The 13734-nt window shown below is 36.2% G+C and overlaps 1 protein-coding gene across 15 annotated transcripts in view; it reads left to right on the plus strand.

Annotated features, from left to right (window-relative positions):
• The window catches only part of jakmip3 (Janus kinase and microtubule interacting protein 3), a 49609-nt gene that overhangs the window by 25503 nt on the left and 10372 nt on the right, over nt 1-13734 (plus strand). For 6 of the 15 annotated variants that reach the window (XM_051913798.1, XM_051913799.1, XM_051913802.1 and 3 more), the window contains 6 exons: nt 4810-5010; nt 9887-10006; nt 10917-11063; nt 12376-12507; nt 12669-12704; nt 13408-13479. In XM_051913798.1, the coding sequence (XP_051769758.1) occupies nt 4810-5010; nt 9887-10006; nt 10917-11063; nt 12376-12507; nt 12669-12704; nt 13408-13479 (708 nt within the window). The remainder of the gene's footprint in view (nt 1-4809; nt 5011-9886; nt 10007-10916; nt 11064-12375; nt 12508-12668; nt 12705-13407; nt 13480-13734) is intronic. The other 9 variants (XM_051913807.1, XM_051913808.1, XM_051913811.1 and 6 more) reach the window with 3 other exon arrangements.

A 13734-nucleotide genomic window follows, 5' to 3' on the forward strand; every position in this document is an offset into this window, starting at 1 on the left:
ACACTCAGGAAAATTGAGTTTAAAAAATTGTAAAAATATAATATAAATGGTAAAAAGTATAAAATGTGGTGTTTAGTAGTTCCAGCCGCCTTGGTCCTCTGTTCTCAATTTATACAATATATATATTTTTTGTGTATGTGAATTTGATAAAGGTAAAGTGTGTAATGTCTGTGCCACTAGCATCATCAGACGGAATAGAAAAAACAATACTTATGCAGTTAATATTAAGTAGAAAATGCCACATATGACCTTTAATAAGTCATAGCAATATTTGTTTTAGTGCCTGGAAAACTTGGAATTAGATGCTCTTTATAGTTCAAATGTGTCAAACCTCTGCATGCAGACACACTGTAAGTTGATTAAGCATGAATGGGTCTTGTTTAAAGGCTGGGTAAATAATGTTGAGTCCGTGGATAAGGGGCATAACAGGATTAGTTTCAGAGAAGGAGACGCTGTCTGATACATGAAAGCGAGACTCAGTCGTCTGAGGCGTTGAGATGTCAATTAGAGACGAGCTTAGACGCTCACGAGGGAAGGTGGATTACAGCTGTCCCGCCTTTTTTGTAGAGACAACCGTGCCTCAGCCAGTTCAGGGAGTTTGGATCAGCCTGGTGTATTGTTTGTGAAAAGGCTTCGCTTTATTATATATTCCCAGAAAATGTGAGCTACTTCAGGTTTTTAGGTTAAGAATACATGACACTCATTAATGGTGGTAAATTGCCATCTGAATATAAACGTGTATTAATTATAATTCATTAATTATTATAATGAATTATGATACACTAGAACACCCCAATATTCGCCTAGTAAACATTTAGCGAGCCCTAGCAACCTCATAGCAACAAATATGGATAAATAAAGGGAAGAAAAAGAGAACCTGTTGTCAGAAAGTTTGAATAATGAGCCGGGATTAAAAGAATGGAATATCGGAATGATGCATCACACAAAACATTTCCTGATTGGTCAGCTACAGTGATGACATCAGCACCAGTTGACAGGATGCCAAACCAGCCAGTTAAAACAGCAATAGGCTGCAGAATAGAGTGCAACAGTCAGGTTCTCCATTCATTTTCTCCATAGGGAAATTGGTTTTGAATGATAACTTTTAAATCTTTAAAGACAGACCTGCTGTGAGCTACGAGGTTGTTAATCCATGGTGTTTGCTTCTGTTGAAGCCGTCAGCCTGCGTTATTTCAGCTTATTTTTAAAATAATCAAATTTAATAGCAGAATTCCTAGTGAAAAACTACATTACCCATGATGCTGTACAGAAAATTACACCAATCAGTGTGTCGAATAAAGCAATACACGCTAAGAGCTCTTTAGCTCCGCCCACTCCTATGAAGCACTGCAAATGACGAGTTGATCTTTCTGAGCTCTCAGAATATTAATGTGTGTATGTATGTATATATATATAGAGAACACATCTCCACTGCTCTAGAGTCCAGTGGCGGCGTGCTTTACACCACTGCATCCGACGCTTTGCATTGCACTTGGTAATGTAAGGCTTGGATGCAGCTGCTCGGCCATGGAAACCCATTCCATGAAGCTCTCTATACGCACTGTTCTTGAGCTAATCTGAAGGCCACAAGAAGTTTAGAGGTCTGTAGCTATTGACTCTGCAGAAGGTTGGCGACTTCTGCGCACTGTGCGCCTCAGCATGCGCTGACCCGCTCTGTGATTTTACGTGGCCTACCACTTCGTGGCTGAGTTGCTGTTGTTCCCAATTGCTTCCACTTTGTTATGATACCACTAACAGTTGACCGTGGAATATCTAGTAGTGAGGAAATTTCACGAATGGACTTATTGTACAAGTGGCAACCTATCACAGTACCACGCTTGAATTCACTGAGCTCTTGAGAGTGACCCATTCTTTCACAAACGTTTGTAGAAGCAGTCTGCATGCCTAGGTGCTTGATTTTATACACCTGTTGCCATGGAATTGATTGGAACACCTGAATTCAATGATTTGTAGGCGTGTCCCAATATTTTTGGCAATATAGTGTATGTGTGTGTGTGTATAATGCATATTTTGCAATAAATGTAAAATATATTGTTTTGTACATTAAAAGTTTTATATTTCACCATTTTAATTAGATTATGCTGTTCGCAATGTTTCATGAGATTGTAGTTTTTTCCTTCACTAAAGCCGTTAAGTACACAGCCTTGTACCTTTGTCATTTTGTCAGATTTTTAAAAACTTTTTTGCTTTAAATCAACGTTTGTAATGTTATGATTCACCTCATAGCTGATTAGCATGGCTCGCTGTGTTCACCTCCATGTTAAGCGGCGCAGCAGCATCCCTCATGGTTCTGGAGCCCTGCGGTCTGGCCTGGAGCCCGGATACTAAATGTCCACGGCTGATATTTTTCGATTAAATTAATTTATCATGCACATAAATCACCAAGGAAACAGTGTGGCGTGTGTAATGTCATAATCAATGTATTCATGAAGCTTATGAAAATTTAAAATGCTAATGTGTCATAATGTGCATTTATGCTGAATAAGTGACTTCCACTAGATGCAGGGATGCCGTATAAGAGAACAGGACTTAATCTTCCCACCAAACCATCTAATGCTTTATATAACGCAGATAAACATAGACGCACTCTGAGATTTCCTACGAGATGTGCTGATCACCGTGGTAACGCCTACGTTGGGCGTTCCGCTGTGAGTCACCTGACAAACAGAGAGAATGAGTCATTTTCACACTAGGAAGATAGAAAGAGAGAAATAAAAAAGAGAGGTATACTTTCATTCACTAAATAATTGTCTCTTCTTCAGTAGGTTGAGGAATAGCATACACAGTGCTTCTACAGAGATTTGTATAGGAATGTATAGGCGAGAGCTGTCACATGGAGAAGTTGTCACAATGTAAAATTTTCTATTTTTGCTGTTTCATGAATTTTGTTTCATTGTTTTACTGCTTAAATTTAGCTGAAAATACACTAAAAAGAACAATTAGTAAATTGTAAAGAAGATTCTTATGCTTGCCAAGGCTGCATTTATTTGATCAAAGTAAAACAGTAAAATTGTGTAATATTTTTGCAATTTAAAATAACTGTTTTCTATGTTAATATATTTTAAAATTTAATTTATTTCTGTGATATCAAAGCTGAATTTTCAGCATCATTACTCCAGTCTTCAGTGTCACAGCATGATCCTTCTAATCATTCTAATATGCTGATTTGCTGCTCAAAAATATTTATTGTTATTATCAATGTTGAAAATATTTTTTGTGAAAACAATGATCATTTCTTCAGGATTCTTTGATGAATATAAAAATAACTGCATTTAATTTAAACAAATCTTTTGTGACATTATAAATGTCTTTAGTGTCACTTGTGATCAATTTAATGCATCCTTGCTGAATAATAGTATTCAAAGTATAAAAAAAAATACTAATAAAAATCTTACTAAAACTAAACTTTTGTACAGTTAGATAATAGGCTGTTTAATGGCAGGTTTACATTGTGACAACTTGCCCCATATAGTGTGTCAACATGCCCTGCTATTGGTTGTCCTAAGAGTTCAGTGTGTGTTCGATGTACTGTACCCTGGAAATATTCAATAGATCTTTTTGTAATCAAGATTTTAACGTACATGTCTGTACAGAAGTTGAATTTCAAAAATAAACCTGAGAAATATTTACTGGAGTAAAAAGTGACAACTTGCCACAATCTCTCCCTTGTCATTGAGAGTTGGAAATAATTGTAAGTCATAAGTTCACACTTTGTACTTAACAGTCAAAGCTAATCAGCTGAGATGTATAAATCTTATGCAGTGTTTGAATCGGTGCATAATTAGAGCGTTATACATTTTTTTTCTGAGCTACTGAGGTCTGTGAGTGCTTTAGATGGATGGATGGATGGATGATGGGTGTATGGATGGATGGATGGATGGATGGATGGATGGATGGATGATGTAGATAGATGGATGGATGGATGGATGGATGGATGATGGGTGGATGGATGGATGGATGGATGGATGGATGGATGGATGGATGATGGTAGATGGATGGTGGATGGATGATGGATGGATGGGTGGATGATGGGTAGATAGATGGATGGATGGGTGGATGGATGGATGGATGATTGGTGGATGGATGATGGATGGATGGATTTATGGATGGATGGATGGATGGGCGGGTGGGTATGTGGATGGATGGATGGATGGATGGATGGATGATGAGTGTATGGATGGATGATGGGTGGGTGGATGGATGGATGGGTGTATGGATGATGGATGGATGGGTGGATGATGGTAGATGGATGGTGGATGGATGGATGGATGGATAATGGGTAGATAGATAGATGGATGGGTGGATGGATGGATGATGGGTGGGTGGATGGATGGATGATGGGTGGGTGGATGATGGATGGATAGATGGATGGGTGGATGATGGATGGATAGATGGATGGGTGGATGATGGATGGATGGGCGGGTGGGTATGTGGATAGATGGATGGGTAAATGATGGGTAGATGGGTAGATGGCTATATAGATAGATAGATAGAGAAAACAGTGATGTTATCATCTAGCTCAGTTCAGTTCTCATCCAATAGTGTCAAGTGCAGTCAAATCAATAATTTTGCGTGGGAAATGGGGTGTGGCTCACTACTGTACGGGTTGTCATGGAGACTGCTGTGCATGTGTGTTCCATTTCCTGTCCTGAGTGGACGTGTGGTAGCTGTGTGTGTTTCCTCCAGCTGACTGACAGTTATGTTTTATGTATACTTACAACTGTGTCCTATCTGAGGCCGAACATGTGAGCGTGTGCATATGTGACTGTGCTGTGTTCTGTCCTGTAGATGGATGAGATTAAACTAAAGGAGCGCGCGGTCTGTGGGCTGGAGAGAGAGCTCAGCGCTCAGGCGGGCCACACGTGGAAACTGCAGCAGCAGAAACAGGCTGTAGACACTCAGCTGGCCCTGCTGCGAGACTCCAGCCCCAGACGAGAGGGCCCTTTTTCACCCGTTGCAGGAGACGCAGCAGAGAACACAGCTAACCCTGTAAGCACATCTCCTTCATTACTAAACCTCGCCGCTTGCTGCGCTTCTGCTCTTTCTGTGATCACCTGCTCAGATCAGTTTTCCTCAACCCAGATTTGCCATATAAATATATATCCAATTCATATTCTCCATAGAGAAACTGATTGTGAGCGATAACATGTACTTTTTTAAGATAGACTTAACATGAGCTCCAAAGTTATACATTTTATGCTTCTTTAAAAATCAAAAGTAGTTCATGTTCGTTTTTAAAAGGCCAATTTCCTAGTGAAAAATTGTACCACAAATTACTTACGAATCTGTATGTTTGCTTACTATGCAATAGACTTAAAATATATAGTCTTTTCAATTACTTTATAGTCAAAAATGTTTATATTGTAGTCTTTTTGTGTTTGTTTCATGAGATCATAGTAGTTCATTCTCTCATAAAAGTTGTTAAATATACAGTTTTGTACCTTGGAAAAAAAATTAATCATAGATACATTAAATAGATCTAAAGAATCCTGAAAAAAGGAATCAAGTTTTCCAAAAAATATTAATCAGCACAACTGTTTTCAACATTGATAATAATAAGAAATGTTTCTTGAGCAGCAAATCGGCATATTAGAATGATTTCTGAAGGGTCATGTGACTGAAGACTGGAGTAATGATGCTGAAAATTCAGCTTTGAATCATAGAAATAAATTACATTTTACAATATATTAAAATGGAAAACTGTTATTTTATATTGTAATAATATTTCACAATATTACTGTTTTTACTGAATTTTAATAAATGCAGCCTTGGTCAGAGACCTCTTTCAAAAACATTAAAAAAAATCTTACTGACCCTAAACTTCAACTGTAGCTTCAGTTCAAAGTTTATAATGTTGTAATTTGTTTGGTTAATGGTTTATATCCATTTTTAAATGCCTGTGGAGAAAATGAATGGGAAAATACTACAGAAACAAAACCAATGTAAAAAGTAATTGGTGACTGTTGCACTTTTTAGTTTCACTGTTTATTAATGATGGTGCTATTCAGCATCAGTCCTTGAAGATCATGTAAAAGAGCAATAACATTCATGTACATGATCATCAAAAGGGTCATTAATGTACCTTTGGTATTAACTTTATCATCATTGACAAGTTGGAATTGAAAAGAAAATTCTGTGAGGATTTTAACAGGTCTGGGTTTGAGGAAGATATTGCTGGTCCAGTTTATAAAGGCAGCTGATTGTTTCATCTGTTCGAGGAAACGCACAGAGCTTTCCCTGGATCCTCACGCTTCACAGCATGACTTTATTGTCCTGTTCTTTCCTACATCACACATTACAGCATTAAGATCATAATTACACCTCGCCTGCACAAACTTATCAATAGACATTAGGGACAGATTTTCATTTACAGCAGTAGCTTTTTCAATACTAATACAATAATAGTGTTTCTACTCAATTAACTTCAGGATGATCATCAAAACAACCAAAGTAAACAAAACATTTGGCCATCATCGTGTCTTGATTTAAAGGGGTCATGAACTGCATTATTTTATTGTTTTATAATGTTTCCTGGGGTGCACTTATAATGTTAGTATGATCAAAAATTGTCATAATTTAGAAATAAAAGGCATTTTTCCTACCCTGATTTTAGCCCTCTGATTTGAACGCTTTGTTTTAAGGGGCGTGTCTGCTGTGAGACTTCAGTGTAAACGCCCACTGCTGTGATTGGCTGACATCTTTGCAGTATGAAAATAGCTAAGTATTACATGTGGAATTCTCTCGAAAACTTGTAGCACGTTTTTAGTATTACAGTTCTTAAGGTTTACTAATCGTGAAAAGTGTTGATTATAGCATTATATTTAGATCGTTGCATGAAAGGTTGCATATAGCTGATCACAGACATGTTGAGTGGATGAATACAGTCATCTCGTCATTGTAACTCGATTTCTGCACTCTTGCGAATGCTTTCATCACAACTAACAGTGCAAACACTCTGTAAATAAGAGATTCGTTGATTCTAACGGGAGTTTTGGCGTGAGTCCAGAACACTTGCGCTGTTTGATTGACAGTTCCAGCGATTGTAAAGGGAGCGTTCTTTGATCACTTTCTATATATAATTTAATCACAGTTTAAATAACAGATTATTTTCATCCTACTAAGAGAAACAATGTGAAGTTGACCGTTTAGTCATTGGTTTGATTTACTGACAATAAAAGATTTTGAGACAAAATCATCTGACTGTAGGCCTACATTAATCATTACATATCAGAAATAACTGGTCACTGGTGATTTTGGTTAGACATGTATACATAATCCATACATAATTTTTTACTCACGTAAGTGTGTTACGCCGTTCCTGTCGGATCCAATATAGAAGGCACAGCATCGTTTTTTTAATTTAGGCTCTCTGCAAATCCAATGCAGCTACTGTGTTTTTCCACAACCTGGCACTGCACATCATTTTGCACTCTTCAAAGGCATGTTTATCGCTTAGTTGCTCGATCCAGTGTTAGCGTCACGTCTGTTATTTACCTACTACTACTTGTCGTGCTTGAGTCAGTGGGCGGGGCTACAGTGGTAACGATGTAGAAGTAGGCGTTGAGCTTATTCTGCAGAGGTGGTCTTTTACCTATCTATGACGTAATAAAGAGGCACATCCGAAAACGAGTCGTAATCTGGGCTTGGTTTAAATAAAAGCTGTTTTTGGACTAACAAGGAAGTTTTCAGTTCTGAAACTTACAGGATATTCTTGTAGTCTGATCACCTGTTATATGTCAAAAGCTCAAGGAAAATTTGATTTCTCAATTCATGCCCCCTTTAATTTAATTTAATATTATGCATCAAACAAACCATTAACAGCAGCATGTGTCTGGAGTTTGGCAGTTTTGGCTTTGTGCTCATGTGGTTTGAGGTTTAACTTATTTCCTTGCACACATTATTACAACTTTTTTTTGCAGTGTCTCCTGCTGCGACTTGAATAAGGGCCCATTTAATTCTTCATAGATTTTTACTTTCTTTGCAATCTAACAAAGGAACTTTTAACACTTGTCTTCTTTACAGTGCATTTAAATTGATGCATTTGCAGATGGTATATCCAAAGCGACTTAAGAATTTAAGTATTTGTGTTTCATGGAAACTGACCATATGACCTTGCCATTGAGTAGCAAATTAGCAGATTGCATAGAAATTGATGCACATGCTTTTTTGTCTTGTTTATCAATGTTTTTTTTTTATGTTTTATTCTTGATTTCATGTGGTTTGAGTGCTGTATAACAAATTTGTGGAGTGGTGTATCATGATATTATCTATGCTGAGAGAAGCAGTGTTAACTTTAAAGCATCCGTGTGCCATTTCTCTGGCACCAACAAACAGATGTATCAAAAATGATGACTTTTTTTCCAACAAGAAGGTTGCCTAATGTTCAGTCACATATATATAATCATATAAATATACACACATAAAAATAGATTTATCTGTGAGAAGGGCCTCCCATGTGCATTTTCACTGTCAGCAGTGGGTAGTCGGCTCTTGCTGAATGTGAGAGTGTGAGTGTGATCTTTCCCACATATCACCTTCTCAAGGCTGTTAGGAAACTCATTGATGAACACACTCACACACTTTGTATTCACACCTGTGGTGTATTCTTGCATTTTCATATCTGAGGCTTGTTTCCCAGCAGCAGAACATCCGTGTCTCTGGCAATATTTGTGCTGCTGTTGGTTTGATATCAGCTTCAGTTGTGGTGGGGCTGCTGCTTTCATTTTCTCTGCAGGAGAAAAGATGGATTTGATCCGTGACCTTTCAGGGTTTTTGTCAGATGTGGCCACACCAGTGTTCTCAGTGTTTTTTTCCCCTCCTACTTCTGTTTCTACGGTTACCTAACATAATGGAATATTTTCTAAATACAGCACCAAACAGAATTGACAAAAATACGCATTATATATATAGATATATAGTTAAAATCTGCTAAGGGGTAATTAAATGTAACAAATCGTGTAAATACGCATAGTTTGTGCATAAAAATGTCTGTCAAAATCAACACGTGTTGAACGATGTTCACTAACCCAGCAAAGTCTTTCCACTGGAATGGTGTTTATTCTCTTTAGCTTGCGGTGTGAAGTATTTCACTCAGTTCCCTGATCATTGTGATTCAGTTTCAAGAAGTGAAGAACAAATTTATACTCGTGCGTTATGTATTACTTGCATCATCGTCTCTGACAGACAGCATGTTGAAGCCGCTTAAGCTGCCATTTTCACCCTCTTCTTGGAAAGCGATGACGTAGTGAAAACATCAGTTAGTGTGAGTTTTCCAGGAAGTGCTTGAACTCGCTGGACCTCTGCTTTATAGTGCATGTTATTTTTTTTGACAGACATCGATGTTGTGATATTCAAATGATGTGGATTTGAAAACCGATGGATCGTAAGGTTTTCTAAGTGATTTTTGCGTAGTTCATTATACTTATTTTTCGGAATGAAGTTTATTTTGTGGCTTAAATAAATTACATTACTCAGACACTGACATGTTTGGCTTGTCAAAAATGTTACAAACAGCAGTCGCAAATTTGTCGCCTTTTGAAAATCAAGGTTTTTTTTTTGTTTGTTTGTTTTTTAGAAGGAAACAAGTGGTTTTGGTGCACAAAGTTGTTTTTGTTGTCTCTTATAACAAGTGTCTTTTATTTGAAACCCATGAAAATACATTTCCTGTAAATAATAGGGAAAAAGCACTTTTTTGAACTGTTGTTCCATTATTACCCCTTAGCAGATTTTAAATATATATATATATATATATATATATATAGATGATATATAGATATATATACAGACAAAAAGTATTTCAACATTGAAAAAATGATACGAGTGAAGACTGTTTTTTCCAGTTACCTGCAGTTGGTTTGTTTTCCAGATGCAGCAGTTGGATGAGAAGGACGCTCGACGTTTCCAACTGAAAATTGCAGAACTGAGTGCTATTACCCGCAAACTAGAGGACCGCAATGCACTGCTGTCAGAGGAACGCAATGAACTGGTGAGTCTGTGCTAGTGTTAGGGCAAAACATTTGTGTGTGTATGTGTGTATATATATATAGAGAGAGAGAGAGAGAGAGAGAGAGAGAGACATTATTTTATTGTTGTGGTAAAAAAAAAGTGTTTGTATTTATTTCATGGAAAAATATTTGATTTTACTTTTTGTTTTGTTTTTTGTTACATATATCCAGACTATATCCTTCTTGCCTATAAATAATTTTAATGTTCTGTTAACAGAACTTTCTTTTTTCAAAATGTCTTTGCATTGTGCACACATGAAGTGTGTGTCTGTGCATAGAGTATATGTGTATGTCTTCATGTTTACTGTAATATCATAGCGTATTAAAGATTGTCTTTGCCTTTCTAAGTGTTATGTGATGGTGTAAATGATCTCAGTAATGGTGGTAAGTATCTGAGCAGTGATGAATGACTTCAGTGTTTCCTCCTCTCAGCTTAGACAGGCTCGATCGATACAGAGACACAGTGATTTAAACATGGCAGCTGAAACCTTCAGCAAGGGTTCAGACTCAATTTAGCACTCAGTACAGTCCTCAAAAATTACATGATGTTCACGTAAGCTGAAATAGTCCAGTCGGCTTAGATTTCATGTCTTAGACAGTCAAGTATACTTTTATTTTTTGTATTTGCATTGTAGTAAATTTACTGCCGGTCAGCTGTTCAAAGTAAAAAACGAAACTAAATCATTTAGTTTTGCAAAAAAATAATAAAACACGTTCTGAAAGTATGCATTGTGCTCAAAACATGTAACTTCACTGGGTTTGTTTGTATTTTCTGAAATCAGTACCAGTACATACAGCGGCCCCTTAACTAAGGCAATGAGGTCTAAATATTATTTCATGCTTTTGCACCCCAACATTTTTGTAACCATCTGTTTATGTCTGTGCGCCCAGTTAAAGCGTCTCCGTGAAGCCGAGAGCCAGTATAAGCCGTTACTGGACAAGAACAAGCGTCTCAGCCGCAAAAATGAGGAACTGGCTCATGCATTGAGACGCATGGAGAACAAACTGCACTTCGTCACTCAGGAGAACATTGAAATGGTAATGAAGCAGAAAACAACCGTGAACATAAATGTGTTTGCATAGTATGAGCTCATATTAATTGAGAGAGATATTCATTTTTAAGAATTCATTATTATGTCATTAATGTAGGCAACAGAGTGATTAAATGTTTAAAAAAAAAAAATTATATAAAAAATTGAAATATTACATAGTGAAAATCTAATGGTGACCAGTCAAAGCACTTAAAATATTGATGTTTATTGATTTAAAAAAAAAAAAAAGAAAAAAGATAATTGACACATTATACACTACTGATCTGAAGTCTATAAGGTTTTTTATGTTTTTTAAAAGTCTCTTATGCTCACCGAGGCTGCATTTGTGTGATTAAAAATAAATTAAAAACAGTATTCTAAATTTGAAATATTATTACTGTTTAAAACTGTTTTCTCCTATTTAATATTTTCAAACTGTAATTTATTCCTGTGATGTTAAAGCTGAATCTTCAGCATCATTACTCCAGTCTTCAGTGTCACATGATCCTTTAAAAATTATTATTACTATCATGAAATAACTGTTGAAAACAGTTGTGCTGGTTAATATTTTATGAAAACCATGATACATTTTTAAGGATTCTTTGATTAACAGAGTTCACAAGAAATGCATTTTTTTGGAAATACAAATCTAACATTATAAATGTCTTTACTGTCACTTTTGATTAGTTTAATTCATCCTTGCTAAATAAAGTATTAATTTCTGTCAAAAGCAATCTAACTGACAATCTTTCCCGAAGCCATCAGTATTTTGTCTTTAAAAAATGCTTTTCTGTAAATGAACAAATCGAAATTATTCCTGTTGGAAAATCTAGATATCTTAGAAAACATACACTTTCCCTGATGGTGATAGGGAGGCCGACAGAGCCACTTCTGCTGTGGTCAGTTTATATTCAACAACCGCTCCACTGTCATTAGACATAATTGGCCATTTCCAGCTTAGACACATTACTATTATTTTGATTTATTCCCTAGACAAAAGAAGCATCCATCTGCCTATTCAACTGTATAAACCATATATGTTTGATCCTGAAGTATTCTTTTCAGGTGAAGTTCACACCAACTGCATAAAACATGTGCTTTGAATACTGACGCATCTTTACGTAACATGGCCATGTTTTCATGTAAACACATTTATCGGTCGAGCTGTTCAGCATCCAGCAAGCACACAACCTTGTTATTGCTCATGTCTAAATAATCTGATCATAATGGCAACTCATCAGACATGAGTAATTATCTGTCAGCGGTCTCTGTGCACACATCCGGCCTCTTGATGTGAGGAATGAGTTTTTATTTTGCAGCGGGAGAAGGCCGGGACGATACGTCGGCCCAGTTCTCTGAACGATCTGGATCTGAGTCAAGAGGAGAGAGAGATTGAGTTTCTGAGACTACAAGTGATGGAACAACAGAACATAATCGACGATCTGTCCAGGGTATCAGCATTTCTTCTCACAGGGATGTACAAACGTGTTTTAAAAGCCAACATGAAAAGCCACAATTAAGAATTATAATGATTGGGGTCAATTTTGAAAACGAATTATACATGCAAACTGTGTCTTATAATTTTCTGATCAGTCTATTTTAATTTTTCCAGGCGCTGGAAACCGCTGGATATGTGAAGAGTGTGATAGTGAGTCATTTTGCCTCTGGGAAATATTCACACTGTAAAATGCTAAAATATGTTTTTGCATATGAACGCAGTACATGTTACCTAATAAAACCCAGATGAAAATATCTGCAGAAATATCTGTTTTCTCAAAGTGTAAATGAAATTAGCAACTGAAATGAATGTAGTGTATGTGATGTTCAGTCAGAATCTAAATACAAGTGTCATGAATTTACAGATAAAGCTAGAGTTTTACGGATACAACTGGAAATGTAGTGGAAAGTGTTGTGTAGTTATTTAATGCACCTTTTAAAACATAAGTACACTGTAAACTCGCTCAAACACTCAAAATGATTAATTGGTTTAAGTAGGACAAACTTAAATTAAAACAAATTAGCTCAGTCAAATCAACTTTTATAAGTATTTAGCACTTTCTCAGTTCACAGAACTGATATATTTTAAGTAAACTTAACTATTTCATTGTTTTGAGTTTTATGATTTTATTTCTTTTAATTTAGATGAACTTAAGTTTAACTTAAACTGGGCTGGGATTTCTGTTTCCCAGCATGCTTTGACCATGGCACTCCAAAGGGAGAGTAAATGCTAAAATTAAGTGTCATATAATGTTTTTCATGCAAGATTAATGATAGGCTGATAGGTATGATAGGCTATCTGAAGTTAATATGTTTTGTTATTAATTTAATCTTATTTTAATCTTGTTTCTCAGGAGAGAGACATGCTGCTGAGATACAGGAGACAGGACAGCCTGCGGAGAAAGAAGCCCTTCAGAACCTGTAGGGTACGCATGCACATGTCATTGTCCAACACACTTAGATACAAGCATAAAGATGAAAAACATTTCAAAAGTGTTGAAAAAAAAAAAAAAAAAACCAATAAGGGCTTTTATAAAGTAATTTTCCATGAATAAAAATCTATTTCCAATCAGCAAAAAAGATAAATACATTATTTTACATTACCTCATAATTTTGTAATACATTCTGCATTTGTAAAACATTCAGTTTTATTCTTGTATACTATTATTGTAAACACTATA

This window comes from Ctenopharyngodon idella, chromosome 12 (assembly GCF_019924925.1).
Source record: "Ctenopharyngodon idella isolate HZGC_01 chromosome 12, HZGC01, whole genome shotgun sequence".
Lineage (NCBI taxonomy): Eukaryota > Metazoa > Chordata > Actinopteri > Cypriniformes > Xenocyprididae > Ctenopharyngodon > Ctenopharyngodon idella.